General features: G+C 38.7%; 3 protein-coding genes across 3 annotated transcripts; 2 read left to right on the top strand and 1 right to left on the bottom strand.

Moving 5' to 3' along the window:
* Positions 1–11: 11 nt before the first annotated feature.
* On the bottom strand, positions 12–5,021 carry dhx40 (DEAH (Asp-Glu-Ala-His) box polypeptide 40). The gene is made up of 17 exons (XM_088381078.1): positions 4,670–5,021; positions 4,412–4,557; positions 4,211–4,330; positions 3,839–4,075; positions 3,531–3,597; positions 3,321–3,452; positions 2,826–2,925; positions 2,658–2,744; positions 2,395–2,577; positions 1,998–2,078; positions 1,773–1,930; positions 1,513–1,627; positions 1,324–1,432; positions 1,146–1,240; positions 742–811; positions 423–651; positions 12–338 (listed from the first exon to the last, which is right to left on the bottom strand). Exons 1-17 carry the CDS (start codon positions 4,839–4,841, stop codon positions 217–219), a joined length of 2,223 nt encoding a protein of 740 aa, XP_088237204.1. The 5' UTR covers positions 4,842–5,021; the 3' UTR covers positions 12–216.
* A 328-nt stretch (positions 5,022–5,349) lies between these two features.
* LOC148395113 (P2X purinoceptor 5-like) lies at positions 5,350–11,269 on the top strand. The gene is made up of 12 exons (XM_088381079.1): positions 5,350–5,634; positions 5,789–5,939; positions 6,109–6,180; positions 7,808–7,883; positions 9,122–9,218; positions 9,452–9,529; positions 9,606–9,744; positions 9,814–9,947; positions 10,018–10,111; positions 10,539–10,604; positions 10,691–10,773; positions 10,848–11,269. Exons 1-12 carry the CDS (start codon positions 5,498–5,500, stop codon positions 10,885–10,887), a joined length of 1,167 nt encoding a protein of 388 aa, XP_088237205.1. The 5' UTR covers positions 5,350–5,497; the 3' UTR covers positions 10,888–11,269.
* A 479-nt stretch (positions 11,270–11,748) lies between these two features.
* On the top strand, positions 11,749–13,224 carry LOC148395112 (uncharacterized). The gene is made up of 3 exons (XM_088381080.1): positions 11,749–11,913; positions 12,557–12,661; positions 12,741–13,224. Exons 1-3 carry the CDS (start codon positions 11,862–11,864, stop codon positions 12,818–12,820), a joined length of 237 nt encoding a protein of 78 aa, XP_088237206.1. The 5' UTR covers positions 11,749–11,861; the 3' UTR covers positions 12,821–13,224.
* The last annotated feature ends 1,597 nt before the right edge of the window (positions 13,225–14,821 follow it).

Raw genomic sequence — 14,821 nt, 5'->3', positions numbered from 1 at the left:
ACAAATGGAAGGAATGTATGAAGATATATGCTTTATTAAAAAAATATATAAAAAATATCTACAGTCAAGATGTAATTAAAAATTGCTGGACACTAAATCGGGTCCATTACATCCATGCATATGGCAACGTATTTTTGCATTTGTTATCCTACTAATGTGATGTACTGTCTTTGAACCAGTACATTTTTTCTCCTCACTATTATGACAAACACATTCTCAGATAACTTTATTCTGTTGTCTTTGCAGCTTCCGCTGAAGATAGCGAACGCGTGCATCACTGACACTATTTTCATCGTTTCGCTTCTCCACTTTCTTCAAGGCATCCTCAGCCGAAATCTCTGAAATAAAATGGCAACACTCAACACGTGCAAGAAAGTGGCAATTCCCTAAAATATAGTGGATTTAAAAACAATCCTACAGACCTGATTGCCTTTTGGCGGCCTCCCTCGTCTCCCACCTGGTAACCTCTTCATCAGTGACTTCTTCTCTGGCCACGCTGCTTAGTTCATAAACGTCTACCTCGTGCAATTTAGGCAGCAGATCCTTCACCCACTCGTATCGGATGGGACATACCGTCCTGACGTACACTCGTGATGTCACCAACACGTCATGGAAAAGAATCCAATCCAGCTCCATCTCCTTCTCAAACGACTGAGAACAAAAAGGTCACAGAGGACATCATTTTAAGTATAAACCGTGACAGTTTAATACATGGTACGCAAGCATTTTTAATAATCTCACCGATGATGATGGATGAATGTGAACCATGGACCCGTGACCATCCATTGTGCAAAATACTTTGCCAACAGATCTACGCAAGGTAAAAAAAAAAAAAAGCCAGAAAAAAAAAGTGAGTAATTAGTGTTTTAGTCCTGCTTAACATAAATTGATAGAGAACACTACTTTACACTCCACTTAATCTGAGCAACAGAACATTTAATTACTTATGAGAATTAAACAAGGTAAATCAGGTTTTAATAGTGGGGACAGTTTTAGACTTTGGAAGAAATGATTCCAAATATAATTTGATTTCAATGGGAAATTTTCATTTGAAAGTTGAACAAATTGAAAATTAAACATCAACCTTTGAGCTTCTACTGAAAATGAAAAAACAGCCTTTAATTTGCATTTAATCCAAATATTACCTTCTGGCAACATTGGTGAAGTATCCCATGCACAGACACCGTCTAAAGAGTTCCTTCTTATTGCCATCAAATTTATCCATAGGGAAATCTCTCCTCTGAAATGATAAATACGGAATTAATACAAGATAACAGGCATCACTGCTCCGGGTAATGTATTCAAATAATTGCTTAACAATACTTGTTGCAAGCGGAGGAGGATGTCACGAAGCTGAGTCTCCACACTAAAAGAAGACTTGAGCGCCCTCCAGTGGACCCAATTCTCCTTGCACCACATTGACGGTCTTTCGCTGGAAAATACAGGAGTAAGGAAACCATTACATAAACATGAAATAGACCAAAGAAGCTATGCTCATTTTATGAACAGTACCTGGATTTACACTGTTGAAACACACTAAGAAGTGTACCAAAGTCATTTACACCGCCGCTACTAGCCGCCAAGTCTCTGTGACACTTATCAGCCTCTTTCTGCTTCTCAGGATGGCCTAGATGAGCATAAAGCAGGCAAGATGAAGTACAAGCTCTTTTTCACCAAAAAATGTTGGTTGGCTCCTGCCGAATTGAGTTGAGGAGCTTCAGACGGTTGAGATGCATTGCAATGTTGACACGTGATACAGAATACCACATTACCAGGCCGGATGAAGATATTCTCTACGGACAACATTGCAGCCACGGGAAGCAGAAGGTCCTGGCAGCCATGTGAGGCGGCTTTGAGCAGGGCTCTGGTGAGGCCCGGCTGCAGGGGGAACTCCACCATCAGTTCCCCCAGGAGAGTCACTCGACCTCTCCTGGCAGACAACAAGTCTCTTGTGAGAACCAACTCAGTTGAAAAAGGCAAAGGGTGCACAAACAAACCTGTCGATAGCATCAAACTGGTAGAGCTGTTTCAACGCTTCCAGGATAAACCTCTCTTCTGGCGGGTCCAGATAGGGGAACCTTTGGAGAAAAAAAAAAGACCATGGCTAAACAACGTAAACTGTCAGCAACTGTTGAGACTGCAGTTGACTGAGCACCTAAGGGAGCATGCATAACTTTTGTGCTCGTTCCTATGGCTACGAGATGTCACGGAAGCTCTGGATAATTGACAAGTAGTAATTGGTGTCAAGGAAGCATGTTGTGGTGATACGTAGATATAGAATTTTTTAAAATTAAATCATCTGTAATGTAGTCTTTTAATATGAGTTTGAAATCAAGTCAACCACTCTCACAGAACCGAATGTATTTGAACCTTGAGTAGACAAATTAAGTGTACCGAATGACATCGTGAACACCCAGGCACTTGAGAGTGAGGACCACCGCAGTCAGACTCGTCCTCTGGATCTCAGGAATGGTATATTCTGGCATGCATTCCTCCCAGAATTCCTTGGTGTAGATGCGAAAACACTTGCCGGCTGAGGTTCTTCCAGCTCGGCCCGCTCTCTGCTGAGCTTCACTCCTAACGGCAGACAATCACCAATTAAATGAGTCTATGGTTGCTGGCAAAGAAAGATTGACCCATCATGAGGTATAACTCACTTTGAAATTGGCACCACTTCCAAAACGTCCATGCCCACCCTGGAGTTGTGGTTCAGTTGTTTCACAAAGCCACTGTCTATGATGTACCTGAAAATACAACATGGCAACTTGAATGGCGTTCTTAAATGGCTCATTACTGAAACGGATAAATAGAAGCAGCACGCTCACTTTATGCCATTGATGGTGAGAGATGTGGCAGCAATGTTGGTGGCCACCACACATTTCCTTATTCCCGGAGGAGGAGGCTGAAAGATCTGCCGCTGTTGTTCTGTGAGGAGGACAAAGAAGGATCATACAAAGGTACTAAGTGACTTTGAACATATCTGATCCGATAAACCGGCAGACATATTACATTTTATGCAAAATCGATTGCTGATCGACACTATTGAGTAGTCCAGGGTTTCTCGGGCTCTACCCAAATATTTTTAAACATTAATAAATATTTATTTTTTAAATAATTGAGACCTATGGTATCACATCATGATATACAGGGCCAGTGCAAAACGACTTAATATAGGACCGACAGTAGAGTGCAGAGAAAAAAAAAAAAAAAAACTACACCGAAAACTCGTCAAAGTGCCATCGTATTTACCAGAGAAAATATTATATTTCATATGCTTAATAGAACAAAGTGCATGACAGCTGTTGTATATATATATTTACCAGTTGGCATGGAACCATAAAGGGGTAAAATAAGAAGCCCATCCACTGTTTTGTCCTGTACATCATAGCGGTAGTCTATAGACTCTGCTTTCTCAAACAGCAAGTCACAAGCCCGTTCGATCTCCACTTGACCTGTCAAACATAGTAAGATCAATACAGTTTGATGTCTTCATATTTATATGAATGATTCAAGTAATGATTGTATCGGACCTGTTAAAAACACAAGAATATCGCCAGCCTTCTCACTGGTGTGAACATCCAGGGCCACAGACACAACCTGGAGAGCAACAAGAGTTTCATTAGTAATCCTGATCTTCAAAATATAACAGTACTTTGGAGTGACACTGGCAGAAAGAAAGGAAAAGGTGAACCTCCGAAGTGGTACAGTTTGGACTTCAAACTAAATATTATGTAATTACAAATATAAGGCTCAAAAGATTAACAAAACCCATACTGAGAGCTGTTTCTATTTTACCCATAAGATATCATAACACTTAGTTGCATCAAAAGTTGGGTACCTCTTTCACATAGCCCGTGCTTTGAAGGTCTTTAGGTCCCACAGCAGTGCCCAACGTGCAGGTGACAGGAAAAGTCCTTCCAGGGATAGTAAATACAGGGCAGTCACCAAGAAAGGCTGAAAGTTTGTCTGTTTCCATGGTGGCGGACATCACCACCACCTTTACTGGGAAAGCTCTGCCCTTCATAGCTTCATTTGGATTAGAAAAGACTTTCTTCAGTAAACCCAGGAGGATGTCCTGCAATGAAAAGACACAAGTGTATGGAACATTTGAAGACTCAAGATGCTCATTACTATTATTAATTTTATTATGTTCTACAGAAAAAACAAGGGCAGATTCAAAATTTGCGTTCAAGAGGATGTGGTGACTCACGGTGTTGAGACTTCGTTCGTGGACCTCATCCAAAACCACAACACTGTAGTGAGACAGTCCAGGGTCTGCCAGGACCTCTCTGAGCAAACAGCCATCAGTCATGTATTTCAACACGGTGTCCTGTATCAATGATATTGTAACATCACATAACTTAGTCTCACAACACTTTCTGCAAGGCGTAGCTCTGAGGTGGTCGCTCACCTGCGTCGAGCAGTCGTCAAAGCGCACTTGGTAGCCCACCTCTCTTCCCAAAGTGCACTGCATCTCATGGGCAACCCTCTGTGCCACGGTGATGGCTGCCACCCGGCGTGGCTGGGTGATGCAAATTTTGCCATTTTTACAAAAACCTGCCAAAGAAAAACATCACACACCACGTAAACTAAACTGGTGCATATATTAGCCCTGGGATGGCGATCACAATGTAAAACACATTACATCACAATAACGGTAAAACGATACCTGCTTGGTACAAATACTGTGGAAGCTGCGTCGTTTTTCCGCTGCCAGTCTCACCGGTGACCACTAAGAAAGTGCTTTCTTTCACCGCCTGTACCAGTTTAGCTTTATGCTTATAGATTGGCAATTGTTTTGAGTCGTTTTCTTTCGGGTGCTTCGCTGTCGATTTGGACATTACTGGTACGTAAGTTATTACCAAGCGTAATACAAAACAATAAACAATGTGGTTTGCTGCCGTGCCCTAAAAACTTTAAAACGTTTTGCGGTATAAAAGTGTTTTGCCACTACCGATCGTCGTTCGGAAAAGGCACGCTTACGATTTATTTCCGCAAACTATTCCTTTGTATTTCCTATTGGTCAATCATTTGTCACGTGGACAAAAAAACAACGGAAGCCGATCTAGTTCATTCGTGAGCCGTACAATGCACAGAAAACGGAACAAATTACGTCCAGTAATTACCACACTTAAAATAAATTATTGAGAGAAAATTTGAAGCAAAATTTACCAGTTCAAATGTTTCTTACCCCCCCTCTTTTGAGTTATTGTTAAATTTGAACAAGCACTGACTCGTGAGCATATTGATTACCTGCGCAGGTATGAGGGGATGTCGTAACGGTATAATAATAAAGCTCAACCTCACCCGCTTCCCTCAAAACATCACACAGAACAAAAATACAAGACAGGTCTGTGCAGGTGGTGGTGGGTGGGAGAGTTGTACATATAGCCAGGGGTCATAACCAGTAGGCAGTTGCAGTGATGAGGCAGGAGCGAGTTGCTGACTTCAGAGAAGGGGCCACTCCAGCAACACCTTACGCGAAGACGCTCGCAGGATGGCTGCGAATGGGTGCAAAGGACGACTTTTATCCCTTTTGGACTACAGAACGGAAAAATACATAGTGGCCAAAAATAAAACAGTCGGGGTTTTGTACAGACTCATCCAGTTATCTATCATCGGTTACATTATAGGGTAAGTGAGACACTTGTCTGTCCGTCCGTCCGCCCGTCTGTCCGTCCATCCATCCATACATACATCCCACCACCAGGTTAAGTGATTTGTGTACTGGCTTTGATTTGAATTAAAAGGAAATTTCAGTATTTTTATTTTTTTTCCTTGCCCCCAGGTGGGTTTTCTTAAGCAAAAAGGGCTACCAGGAAAAAGACGAGGCCATCCAAAGCACAGTGATTACTAAACTAAAAGGGGTCTCGATGACCAACACCACCGAGTCAGGCTTGCTGATGTGGGGACCAGAAGACTACGTCATCCCTCCACAGGTAAAAACACACGCACCCTCAGGCAGGAGGAATTGAGCTCATCATAAGCTCAAAAAATGGTTTGGATAAAGTTTAGTCAAACCGTTATGTATGCAGTTTAGGTTCTAAAATAACAAGGATGTCTATGCTCCTTGTTGTTTTGATGACCTTCATTGCTCTTTACATACAGGGTGAAGCTGTTCTTTTTGTTGTCACTAATTTCCTAGAGACACCCAATCAGAAGCTGGGATACTGTGCTGAGGTATGAATATTTCACTTATGTTTTTAATTCAATCACTTCTCGACAGCAAAGTTAGAGTTTTCCAAAATATTCTAGATGATTGAAATTCATCTGTCCTGTATATACGGTATGTATACACATTATGCAACTCAGAAATTAATGTGAATTCATTGTTATAGGAGCGGCGGACTGATAGAAATTTATGATTAGAAATTTATGTCTTTACCTATTTTAGTAGCTTGTGCCTCCATCCAGCCATGTAAGTCAATGCACCAAGGAAGGTACTGTACTTTCTTCATAACTCTTCACAGCTCGTGCATGTGCCAAGCTGTCAAAGAGTGTTTACTTTCAACCTGCTTTATTACTTCTCTCAACGCTTGATCATCTGGAAACTATTCCGGACAGCCTTGAGTGTGAGGCTGCCATATAACAAACACTCTGGACCCTCAAAAGTAAATGTCTTGCTCTGTTCCTTAATCCAGCTATCAGAGCTTTTAATTATCCTGTAATATTTGTTGCATTAATTTAGTGTCTATTTTAAAAAATGGTTGATTAAAATTAATTAATATTTTCATTTATTTGTATTGATTTAACTAATTAAGTAATAACAACAGTAATAATAATTCATCAATCTATTTATTGTAAATAATCAAAAAGTAAAATAAAATAATTTGATTATACATTTAACATTAAAATGAAATAATTGATTAATTTGTTGTAATTGAATTCCATTCATCCATCCATCCATTTTCTGTACCGCTTTGTCCCCACGGGGGTCGCAGGCGTGCTGGAGCCTATCCCAGCGGTCATCGGCTAGTAGGCAATAATTAAATTATAATAATTAAATTATTAATGAAAAATGACATTGAAACATGGGAATTAATTATTACATTTTTAAACAGTTTTGTATCTTCTACATCAAGGCTCCAAACTGTTCGAGCCACCTCATCTGGCTCCTTCCTCTCAATGCGGAGGAGCAGCATTTTGCCCGCTTGTGTGAATGTTGTTCTTTTGCTCCATGCAAACGCGACTAAAGTTGCTAACCTAGTCTAGTTTCATTACTTTAATACTGAGCTCAACATTTCTAAAAGGTTCCCGGCATGCACAGTCACTGTCGTCACTCTTGCAGCAGCCAAGAAAACCATGTACCAGTGTGATACAGCAGCGCTTGTGTACATTTGTGTCTGCTTACTCAGTTATGTTCTTATAAATCAAACTGCAGTTACACAAAGTGGTGTGGCACTTAAACACAGTTGCTAATTTGCAAGGGCAAAGTGCGCTACGGCTCCAAAGCAGGGTTGCTTTGCCTTGTTAGGAATTTCAGATCAAGGACCAAATTTTGCAATCCAAACTTAAACTGCCAAAACATCAACTAATATTGGACAAAAAGTAATGATGAGTAATGTGTTCAGCGATTGAAATGTTTAATTTTGTGGCCAGGCTATGTCATTCTATTACTTACAAAGTATATCATTTTTTGTTGAACATGTACAGACTAAGCCAAATATTTCTTTACTGTACTTGATTGACTCATGTAAAAGTGGGTCAAGATTTCATAATCATGTGAAAATGTGAGTCGCAGGCTGAAACGAGTTGTGAATCCCTGAAAGTTTCTGATAGTCTAGGTGCTTGTTGTGTTTGTTCCTAGAGCCCCAAAGTGCTGGATGGACTCTGTCAGCAAGACGGGGATTGTCAAGAGGGAAAGCTCGTGGTGTCTGGTCATGGTAGGACATCCCTCAGTGTTATGGTTCAACACTCCTTTGGGGTTATAAAGAAAATACACATGAACTCTACTTGTGAGTGATGTTACGTTTCAGACTACTTTGTATTTCATTTAATTGTGCAATACATACCATCTCTCCGCACAGCAACCGTGATTTTCAATGAGGTTGTCAGCACATTTGCATGTCATGAGAGATCATCAGGTGTGCCATGAGAAATTGTCCTATTAATTAGTGCATGATAATTATTTGCAAATATTGTGTATTTCTTCATTTACAGTATCTATCCTAGTGGTGTATAGTGACACACAAAAGTAAATGCCTGCTACTTGAAAGCAGAAGCTGAGCAAACTGAAAAGAGAGAAAATGCTTTTCGTGACATTTTTGATATCGGCCAATTAATCGGTTATCGGATTTTTTTTTTTTTTTTTTTAGAAAAAAAAATCTATAAAGTTTTAAGTGGTTATACATATTCTGAATTTTGTGTTTATAAATTGATGAATAGCTTGTGAGGAAAAATACATTAACAACATTTAAAATGTCAAAATGCTTTTCGTGACATTTTTGATATCGGCCAATTAATCGGTTATCGGATTTTTTTTTTTTTTTTTTAGAAAAAAAAATCTATAAAGTTTTAAGTGGTTATACATATTCTGAATTTTGTGTTTATAAATTGATGAATAGCTTGTGAGGAAAAATACATTAACAACATTTAAAATGTCAAAATCTGACATTTGAAGAGTGCTAGATAGATTGCATGGCAAGATGGAACATCCATCAATTATCTGTACCGCATGTCCCCACGAGGATCGCGGGCAAGCTGGAGCCTATCCCAGCTGTCATCGGACAGTAGGCGGGGGACACCCTGAACCGGTTGCCAGCCAATCGCAGGGCACTCAGAGACAAACAACCATCCGCACTCGCACTCACACCTAGGGGCAATTTGGAGTGCTCAATTGGCCTACCAAGCATGTTTTTGGGATGTGGGAGGAAACCGGAGTGCTCAGAGTTAATTCACGCGGGCACGGGGAGAACATGCAAACTCCACACAGAGGTGGAATCGAACCTGTAAACGATCTTTCACACTGTAATTTCGAAGCTACATATTATTACCAGCTAAAATTAGTGATGACATCTTGTTGCGTCACTCTTTTCAGTGTCAATGGCCTTTGGAGTCAGCACTGTAGCAAGTTCAATTCTCCTGTTTTTTCTTTCTTTTTTTTTTTTTTTTTTTGCCGAAGGACTCATGAGTGGACGATGCTTACACAGGGATGAAAACGCGCCTGGAACCTGTGAAATCTTTGGTTGGTGTCCTGTTGAAAGAAAATTTAAACCACAGTAAGGAGCTTGTTGCTTTCATTGGATTATTTGCAGTGAGCGCTATTGGATTGAACTTTCCTCAGGCATCGAAACACATCCACCTGTAGAACTTGCCCTCTTAACTTAAGCAGGGGACTTTGGGCGAGAAGTAGGGCAGACCTGGGCTGGCTGTGGACAAACAACCATTCACATGCCATGTCACCAGCTTCCAAAAATAGATCAACCAAAACTGACTTCCTCTTTTGTAACAGGTCTCTGCTGACAAATGCAGAAAACTTCACCATCTACATCAAGAATTTTATACATTTTCCCAAATTCAAATTTTCAAAGTAAGTTCATCCTACACATCAAATACAAAGCATCCAAGAGTGAACTACACCGTACCAGCGTGCTCTGTCCTCTAAGGTCCAACATTCTGGAGACAACGGATGTGTCCTATCTGAAATGTAGATATGATGAGAAGCTCCATCCTTACTGCCCCATCTTCCGTCTGGGAGACATCACTGCGCGAGCAGGATACAACTTCAATGACATGGCAACATTTGTTCGTGTTATCGGTATTATTATCGTGTACTTGGGTCTACCACTAAATAGACGTATTGCTTTGCACTAGGGTGGCTCCATCGGCATCCAGATCCAGTGGGACTGTGACCTCGACAAAGGTTACTCCGAGTGCCACCCGCAGTACACATTTACTCGGCAGGACATCACCGCCTCCAACACCATTGCGACAGGATTCAATTTTAGGTTGTTTAGAATTTAAGAAAAGTTGTACATTTGAATATTTGCTAATTGTTTGATTCTTACTTTTAAACAGACACGCTCGCTATTTTAAAAACTCAGCCGGTGAGAGCTACCGATCTCTGTACAAATTCTATGGAGTCCGCTTCAACATCATGGTGAATGGGAAGGTAAGCAAAATGTGTTGGTGTCGCACGCATGCATGAAGTCATTTTACACTACTTTTACCATTTACAAAAATAAATACAAAAAACAGGTTATTTACACATGGGCTGTATTTGAGGTGTATTTCACTAGGAAAATACAACTGGGTGTAACCTGTCGACCAAAATCAATACATATATACATACGTATATGTATATATGTATATATATAGTTTTTGTTTTTTGCTTTTACGGTTTTGGCAACCAAAAACACATGACATGAAAAAATGTCTACATAAAAATATCGATATTTACTTCTGTTCAGCATCAGTTTCATGTTGGCTCTAGCTAACACAGTCATAAAAGGGTCTATTGTCAAAATATAATGAATGTGATAAAAACGTGCAATTTTAAGAAAGAACAGGATTAATAAATTGTTTCATTTTTCTTATAGGCTGGAATGTTCAATATTGTCCCTACAGCCATCAGTGTCGGTTCAGGGTTAGCTTTAATGGGAGTGGTAAGTTGCAGCCATTTTTTATTATCAGTTTGTTTCTTGTTAAATTGTTTTTGCTACATGACATAATGCAAATTTGGACTGAACAGGGAGTGTTCTTGTGTGACATGATCCTACTCTACATCCTGAAGAACGGCACCGCTTATCGAGAGAGGAAGTTTGAAGGGTCCCAGTAAGTGCTTGCGAGTACTTTCAGGACCACTCACCACCACTGCAGCTATGCTAATCTCTATTTGTTGTCCACAGGCAAACACCAGAAAACCAGTCTGGCATCTTAGTACTTTAATTTTGACTTTGTAACTTGTTGTGATAGTGTTACAAATGTAGAACTTTAACTTTCAATACAAATAAGTCCTAATTCGCTCATTTCTTTCTTCTGACAAAACACAAGAAATAGTGACTGTCATGAAATACTGTCATGAAGTGAAAAATGCGTGTGTGAAATTGTGTAAAAATCATGGTGCACTCTACATAAGTGAGAAAACTGTTTCATGATGAATACATGTACAAAAATCTGTACACCTTCTTGCACTTGCCCTTTCCTTGCCACTAGATGTCACTGGGCTGGTGAATTTGAGTTCCTCAAAGCATCATGCTTTTACTTTTGTAAAACAAGACAATGAAAATGCCTATTTTCTGCACCAATAATTAAAACACCAATATTGTTATCAAGGTTTTTATTTCATTACACCACTAAAACGTTTTTTTTAATAATATAAGGACACAAACAATTAAATGACAATCTTTAGCTTATTTTTTTTGAATTAAGAATTGGTATTAATACTATTTTATTTATTTGCATTTGTTACTCTATAATGATTTAAGAATTGAATTCAACTTAAAAGGTCTAATTGTCTTGTTTAAAGTCATTTATTTTTTTGTTATTAAAGTAAAATGTCATTATTTAGACTAATGCAGTTGTGACAATTGCAGAAGAAGGGTAATGGATGATTTCAGACATTGCACTATTATCATCCAGTAACATATTTGTAATGCCGTGCCACACTGATAACTGCAAGTAATATTTTGGTTTCAATCACACCCAAGTTCTTGTTGTTCTTTACTTCATTCCTATGAAAGGACGTACACGAAAGCTCGTATCTGATTCAAGATTCCCGTCAGTGGACAATAGACTAGAAAAAGAAAGTACAGTGGAATTTAGAAGACAAGGAAGTGAATTAGAGATTAAGAAGATGATGTGACAGTATAAAAGTGCTGCAGCTGGGTGACTTGCCTACATTGAAACACCATCAAGACAACATGAAGGTCATGCTGTTCACAACATTGCTCCTGCTGCTGTGTAGCACTCAAGGTGAGGCACTATTTGATCGTTACACCTAAAAATCTTAAACAGTTCCACGCAATTACATATTTACCACTAAAAGGTTAATCAAACAAAAGGCTTTTGTGTGTTTAAGACAATACAGTTAGATGTGATAAAAGTCAATGTTTGTTTTTTAAATGCTGAACGAAAAAAAAGGAGGGACTTTTTCATTTTCAAACCTTAAGTTTTAATGTTAAGATTTTTGGGGTTACACACAATTTTATGTCGTTACGTTTATGTATGTTTAACAGAATAAAAGTATTTACCATTTGGCAATAAAACATTTCGTGTTTTTGATTAATTTATGTTAGTTAAAACCAAATTATGGTAATGTTAGATACACATATTTAACATAAATTATGAAGTCAAGTCAAATATTTGCTTGAATAATTTTTGAAGAAAATCTTTATTCATTAAGGAAGCATTGCATTTAGTAACTGATGTGGGTATTCATAATGGACCACATCAGTGAGGAAAAAAATAATCTTGCCAACTTTCAATTCTACGTTGGCTGAAAGTAAGTCAGGTTCAGACCACAAAATGATGTGATGATTTCCTGTAGTTTGGGTGCTACTGTGTCCACATCGTTCATGAACTAACCCTTTATTTATCTGCCCTGTTTGGTAAGCAGTGCTCACACTCAGGTGCTTCTCCTACTCGTGTGACGATGGCAATATGTGTGACAACTGGGTGAATTGCGAGGAAAACCAAATATTCTGCAAGACCGTCGGCTCAGGTTTGTAGGACCGCTTCCCAATCAATGAAAACTAGAAAAAAAAGCGGAACCTTGCAGTTGTAGCACATTATTTTCACAGGAAATCAACTTACCAAAAGCTGCGCAGCAGAGTGCAAAGAAGACTTTGAGACTTCTTGCTGTCGATCGGACCTGTGCTGAACATGGAGCGTCGTCATCTTCTGATTGGAAACATGAAAATGCAAAAAAAGTCGAATGGGGGTCAACAATCAATTGTTGTTTCACTAACCGTCATAATTTTTCATTGATATACTAACGGGCTTCACTATAAAACTCGCTGGTTCAAGAGCTGTGATTTATTTTGTACACACACACACACACACACACACACACACACACACACACACACACACACACACACACACACACACACACACACACACACACACACACATACACACACACACACACACACACACACACACACACAAATCTCTTCCTCATATTGCTTATAGTGTCATTGATTTGTATGTGGGTCACTGTCTGTCATTGCTGCAATGCTGTAGTCAAACCAATGTCAATAAAAAGACCTCCTCTAATTTCAATATTGTCTGTCAACCGTCCTCTGATAACATGCCCAGTAGTGATTGAATGTTGTCAGGGGACTTTTTTTTTTTTTTTTTTTAAATTCACTGGACTATACAAATGAGTATTTGGCCTATTGTGAATAAGAAAAACTGAGCATATATACTTACATAAATAAATACACCATGAAATGTTTAAATAAAAAAGGGAATTAAGTGGACTGGGCTGACTGAGATTTAAAACAAACTAGTGTATATAGTGTCTAGCTAACTTCTTTTGCCTTTGTTTGGTCAGCCTATTGTCCAACAGCATTCTTCACACAATGGATGTTATCAGAGAAGCAGGCGCACCTTATAACAACAGGTGAAGCAACGTACACCAAGATACCAACACAGAATTGACGTCAGGGTTAAGTAACAGCCGCAATCCAGGGGATTTTTTTTTTTTTTTAATTCAGATGAATCAGGATGATTCCATGGTAAGCAAGTAACGCTAAGGGCAAGTTCTATTCATGCCTATAAATGTGACCTCAGATGACACACTCACTGACCTCTGTGTTTATTTTAATATGAAGAGTGGATTCACACTTCACATCAGTGTTAGATATCATCCTATACGAGTGTGTGTGTGTGTGTGTGTGCAAATATGGGTCATACAGTATCTGTTCATCTGTCCAGCTGTTTCTTTTACTCATTAGATCAGCTCAGACTGCAGAGGTGAAGGGTGGATGGATTAATGAGCAGCTGTGAAAGAGTAACCTTTGCTCCAGAAGCGTAAAACATGAGATGCCCTCAGATGGACAAAAAATACATCCTTCCCTTTTCTGATTTCTGAGAATGTAATCATATAATCGTGTTATAAAGACCGAATAAAGCTCTAACAATACTCCCAGAAGTGTCTTAGTCTTGGTCATGTGACTATTATGTTTTTCCTGCACATCCAGTTTTAAAATACACCATCAGTTAATACTGAGGACAGAATGCACCAACAAGTGAAAGCAATAATAATTTTTTTCATATTGTCAATGGTACACCTGAAGAGAGCCCTATTAAAACATGGTATTAAATAATGCGAAATTTAATAAACTACTTATAGATGCGTTATTATCAGTTTGTCCAATATTGTATTTGCATAATTGTGGGGAAACAAATTTAGTATTATCAAACAAAAACGTGCAATTACTAACCAAAAAAAATACTTGAAACGCTTGTTTTTAACCACAGTGCACTGTTTTGTACATTATATTCTTAAATTTAGAGATTTAAGTTTATTTTCTTTCTTTCAATGTCTACCATATAGATTGTATTACAGTACTATTTTAAAAAATGTACAACCTTGTGTTAATTAATTCAGTTTCCCTTCACAGAGTTCAAGTAAAAAATGAATAGTTACGAGTAACGCTCAGCATACATAGCAATGTCCGAAATAAGTTATAATTACAACATTTATTTATGATATTTAAATAATACTTTACATACTTGTCTACACACAATTGAGAAGGGATTAAATCATTTATACATATTAACATATTAGAACATATGATACGTAGAAATGTCCGCAACCCAGTTACTCTGATCCAAACTGAATGAAAAATGTTGTTGCATGAAAGCCAGGTGG

This window comes from Syngnathus floridae, chromosome 7 (assembly GCF_059516105.1).
Source record: "Syngnathus floridae isolate MCC-2025c chromosome 7, RoL_Sflo_1.0, whole genome shotgun sequence".
Classification (NCBI taxonomy): Eukaryota; Metazoa; Chordata; class Actinopteri; order Syngnathiformes; family Syngnathidae; genus Syngnathus; species Syngnathus floridae.
Note: the sequence above shows the minus strand (reverse complement) of the source record. Positions and strands in the feature narration are given on the sequence as shown.

Coding starts and splice junctions, on each gene's coding strand:
- LOC148395112 (XM_088381080.1), top strand. CDS start 11,862: ATGAAGGTCATGCTGTTCACAACATTGCTCCTGCTGCTGTGTAGCACT. Junction 11,914..12,556: donor GCTGCTGTGTAGCACTCAAG/GTGAGGCACTAT, acceptor TTTGGTAAGCAG/TGCTCACACTCAGGTGCTTC. Junction 12,662..12,740: donor CTGCAAGACCGTCGGCTCAG/GTTTGTAGGACC, acceptor TTATTTTCACAG/GAAATCAACTTACCAAAAGC.
- LOC148395113 (XM_088381079.1), top strand. CDS start 5,498: ATGGCTGCGAATGGGTGCAAAGGACGACTTTTATCCCTTTTGGACTAC. Junction 6,181..7,807: donor AGCTGGGATACTGTGCTGAG/GTATGAATATTT, acceptor GTTTGTTCCTAG/AGCCCCAAAGTGCTGGATGG. Junction 9,745..9,813: donor TCAATGACATGGCAACATTT/GTTCGTGTTATC, acceptor GCTTTGCACTAG/GGTGGCTCCATCGGCATCCA.
- dhx40 (XM_088381078.1), bottom strand. CDS start 4,841: ATGTCCAAATCGACAGCGAAGCACCCGAAAGAAAACGACTCAAAACAA. Junction 2,745..2,825: donor CTCACCATCAATGGCATAAA/GTGAGCGTGCTG, acceptor TTGTATTTTCAG/GTACATCATAGACAGTGGCT. Junction 2,578..2,657: donor GAAGTGGTGCCAATTTCAAA/GTGAGTTATACC, acceptor GTCTGCCGTTAG/GAGTGAAGCTCAGCAGAGAG.